This window comes from Nanorana parkeri, unplaced genomic scaffold (assembly GCF_000935625.1).
Source record: "Nanorana parkeri isolate BGI_ZX_2015 unplaced genomic scaffold, ASM93562v1 scaffold237, whole genome shotgun sequence".
NCBI lineage: Eukaryota > Metazoa > Chordata > Amphibia > Anura > Dicroglossidae > Nanorana > Nanorana parkeri.
Genome location: NW_017306505.1, coordinates 1,013,829 through 1,017,993, shown reverse-complemented (window position 1 = coordinate 1,017,993; position 4,165 = coordinate 1,013,829). Strand labels below are relative to the sequence as shown.

Here is a 4,165-nt window from a genome sequence, read left to right as displayed (position 1 = left end):
GGTGACCATTGCCGCTGGTAGAGAGAGTGAAGGGAAATCCACAGGAACGGGAATGGGGACAACTGTCTAAGAGGAGATTTCCCTTCCCTCCCTTTGTAAAGATTTCCTCTTACTTCCTGCTGGGCACAGGAAGTAAAGGGAAACGACAAAAGAAAAATCCTGACATGATCTTAATCATTCCCAAAACTAAACGTTTGTACTATACATACACTTCAACATGTGGATGGGAAACTTGAGCCTTGAGCGGGTGACCGGCATTCCCTGTATGATCGGCATTCCCTGTATGATCGGCATTCCCGGTATCATCATTTTGGAATGGAGAATACCTTTCATGTCCTGTAAATGCAAACTTCCATCACAGCATCTGAAAAGACAGAACTGTCGGCTCATAACAATGCATCAGATGGTCACTCTGACTCCACAACTGAATGTCGGAAGAAATCTCAGACGCATTTGTAAAAAAAAAAGAATCGTTGTTTTTATGTGTAACTTACAGGACACACAACCGATGGAGTCTCCGTGTCTGGCTGCTACGGACAACAGAGACACCTGACAACACTGACTTCCTGTCTCGCCTGGAAATGGCTCACTCTACCCAGGAACGGAGCTCACAAGAAATCGTCATTGACATCGTCGTCGTCGTCATCATCATCATCATCCCTTGCCAGAGCTTCGATATTGTGAGTGATGTCTGTGATCATGCGGTTGAAGGACTGGGAGGGCGAGCTTGGCGAGCAGCTGTCGTAGTTGCGCACCGCCGAGGCCGATGTGTTGCTCATGCTGCGCTTGATCCTGCCGAAACTGTCCGTCAGGATCCCGCCATCTCTTATCCCAATGCTCCCCAGGAAACCTTCGAAGTAGCCGATGTCCATGTCGGGGATGAAAGGTCTGAGGCCTAGGAAGACACAACAAAATCAGGAGACCAGAAGGAGTTACCGTAGCAAACAAATGTCATTATTAGGTAAGAATATGAAAGGAAGGATCTGATTGGCTGTCAGTATATACTTGTTCTTCCGTGGGGTAAAGGATGCAATGGGCATAAATAAAACTAAACCTATCTGTGGAGGTCTGCAAGAGTAATCGGACCTGATCCAACTGCCCACAGGCTGGTCTATCAGGCATCTGTCACATGAATCCATACACTCTGGCCATCCTTTAAAGTGGACCTTCCACCTCAGTGACAAGGATCGCCTTTTTCCAGGTGCATTCCTAAAATGCTGCATAAAAAGGTACCTGTGGGGAGGGGGGTGATGCTTCAATAAAATACTCACATTTCCCTGACTTCCAGACTGCAGAGGGTGACATCATCCTGCCCACAAGATCCCCGGGAGTGCTGAGCAGTGAGAAGGCAGTGGCACAGTGCAGGGTTGTCTTCTTGTGAGATTTGGCCTACTCCGCATTCTCCGAGATCCGGCTGGAAGGAGGATGACGTCACCCTCCCCATAAAGCTGGAGCAGGACCCCCGGGATAGATAAATATAATATATTATAACCCCCCACAGGTACTTTAATGAAGCATTTTAGGGAGGGGGACAACATGAACAAGTGGACCTTACCATTGAGGTTCGAAGGTCCACTTTATGGTGCGTACTTATTGATAGGACAATTCAATGAATCATTCCTTGTGATTAAACAGATTGATGAGAGAGAGAGATAGATGGGGAGAGGAGAGAGAGAGAGGGGAGGGATGGAGAGAGGGGGAGAGAGAGATAGATGGGGAGAGGAGAGGGGAGGGATGGAGAGAGAGGGGAGGGATGGAGAGAGAGGGGAGGGGAGAGAGAGGGAGAGGGGAGAGAGAGGGAAGGAGAGGGAGAGGGGAGAGAGAGGGAAGGAGAGAGAGAGGGAGAGGGAGAGGGGAGAGAGAGGGAAGGAGAGAGAGAGGGCTGAATGTACCATTGATCGATTGTACAGTCAGCTTTTATAATTGGCACCGGAATCGATCACCACCGGCTACATGTACGACCACTGAGAGAAATTTGGCTACAGACTTGTTTTAACCCCTTCGTGATCTCGTTGTAACCTCATCTTTTATATTTCATTTAAAATATGGGAAATTTGTTGTGTTTTGGGGCATTAAATTAAAATTTTCACTAAATGTTGGGGTTTAATAAGAAGTTGCGCTAATATTGCGCAACATAAAAATTTGCAACTACCACCATTTTATTCTATAGGGTCTTGGCATTCAGAAAATATATAATGTTGGGGGGTTTTAAGTCATTTTCAGGCCTAAAATGTGGAATATAACATGGGTGCAAAAAATGAAAAAAGGGCCTCAGTCATGAAGGGGTTAACAGGTACAGGCTCTCGGGGTCATCATCAAACTTTTGCCCAGGAACATGAACTTCTTAAAAGCAATGCACATTTCCTATTTGTTTTCTCGGAGGTGCATTTCAAAGCAGAACTCCAGGGGAAAATACATACAAATGAAAAGCTGGAGTGCTGCTCCTAATTTCTTATTCTCTTACAGCATCCAAAAGGGCAAAATGGTCTTGACTGTTTTACATCTGTCCTTCCCAGCGAATGAAGTCAAAGGCAGAGCTAGTCACATGATACAGCTGTGCGTAGCATACCAAGCAGAAGAAATTTTCGGTTTTCTCCGTACAGATGCAGAAGCTCCTGGCAATAGTCTTTCACGTCCATCCCGAGGCGATATTCACGCAGGAGACATGCAAAGCGATAGATCTCCACAGGGGTCAGCTTGTTCCTTAACTAGAAAGATAAAAGTTCACAAATGACCTTACAGCAGTGGACAGAACCAATGTTTTCGGGAAGGGGGGGAGGCACGTCTGTTGCACTGCAGCTGCTGGCTCATGAGAACCTGTCTGCTGACATTTGCAGTTCCCCACCAGCAGGAGAAAAGTAAGGCCTGGCCGTGGACATGATATCAACCGGAAATTCCAGTTTTGCTTCACAAATAAAAAAGCAAACTCCCCTTATAGTAGAATCCTGCCCGCTTCTGTACTAAAGATGTTGGATTTTTTTTCTTTGCACTACTTTGAGATATTTCATAGTGAGGGCAAAGTCGGAAGCCTTGCAGATACAATGTGATCACACATCCAGAATTGCTGCATTTAAAAAGGAAACTACATGCGCAATGACCCGATGGGCGAGTTCTGATGCTCAGATCTTATAAATGATAAGCTAGAGACACAGCGAACCTTCAGTCTAATCTATGTCAGTCCCCCCGAGCAGTGCGGAGCTTGTTAATCAGAGTCAAGCCGGCCATTTATTATGCAAAGTTCGGAACGGTTCTTCAGGAACCGGCTGAAATTCGCATAGTGGGTGCAGCCGTCGCCACTCTTTCGGCCGCCATCTCTCAATCAGCTGATCAAAAGGAGCAATGTTCAAATGAACGAAGCCAGTTGTCGGCTGTGTTTGGATATTCTGACGCCAGAATACAATGCAAACAGTGGGAGATTCCTCGAATCAATGCTCATAAGAGTAGATGGAAGAATGTCTTCTATTTTTTTCCTTCAGCCCCCCAGGTTAGAAGAGTGTATGGGCAGCTTAACAAAGAACAGTGGTCTGGTCCCCTTAGGAAGGACTCACCCGTCTAAGTATAAAGTGCACAGACAGCATGTAATGGAGTAGATAATGAATAAGCTGCTTTCAGGTATCGGGAGAAGTGACACAGAGCAGCATGTAAACACCCCAATGGAGGTAGACGAGTATATCTGTGATTTTATCACATCCCGGTTATTATTCTACATTCATTAAAAGGTTTTATTTGTATTCTACGTATAGACTCATCCACCCCCGCCCCCACAAGATAATGACTCGTATGCTCACAGTGATCATATAGTCCTGCAGCTGCTCCAGGGGCACGCCGGTCTGATCGCCATCACTGGCGCCCGATGCCAAACTCTGCTCAGACGTGGCGAATGAAGGAGACGACTCGCCGCTGTAATGTACTTCAAACGTGTCGTGAGAACCATTACTGAGACAAGAGAGAAGGCATTTGTAATGGTCAGATAAGTTCCTTGAATATGAAGGATAAACAAACTTCTACATTATTAAGTACCAATCACTTAGTGCCAGGCTTTAATGGAAAGGAATGGATTACCTTTACCACCCAGAAAGCTCCGTCCTCACCACCTGATCTGGCACAATATGTCCAAAAGATGGGGGAGGTTGTCTCCTTTCTACAAGTATTTCTACTACAGACT

The 4,165-nt window shown here is 46.1% G+C and overlaps 1 protein-coding gene across 1 annotated transcript in view; it reads right to left on the bottom strand.

Annotated features, from left to right (window-relative positions):
* Nucleotides 1–608: 608 nt before the first annotated feature.
* CCM2L (CCM2 like scaffolding protein) overlaps nt 609–4,165 on the bottom strand; it is a 15,556-nt gene continuing 11,999 nt past the window's right edge. The window contains exons 8-10 of the mRNA XM_018556379.1: nt 3,789–3,936; nt 2,570–2,708; nt 609–895 (exon numbers count right to left, since the gene is read on the bottom strand). Of these exons, the coding sequence (XP_018411881.1) occupies nt 609–895; nt 2,570–2,708; nt 3,789–3,936 (574 nt within the window). The remainder of the gene's footprint in view (nt 896–2,569; nt 2,709–3,788; nt 3,937–4,165) is intronic.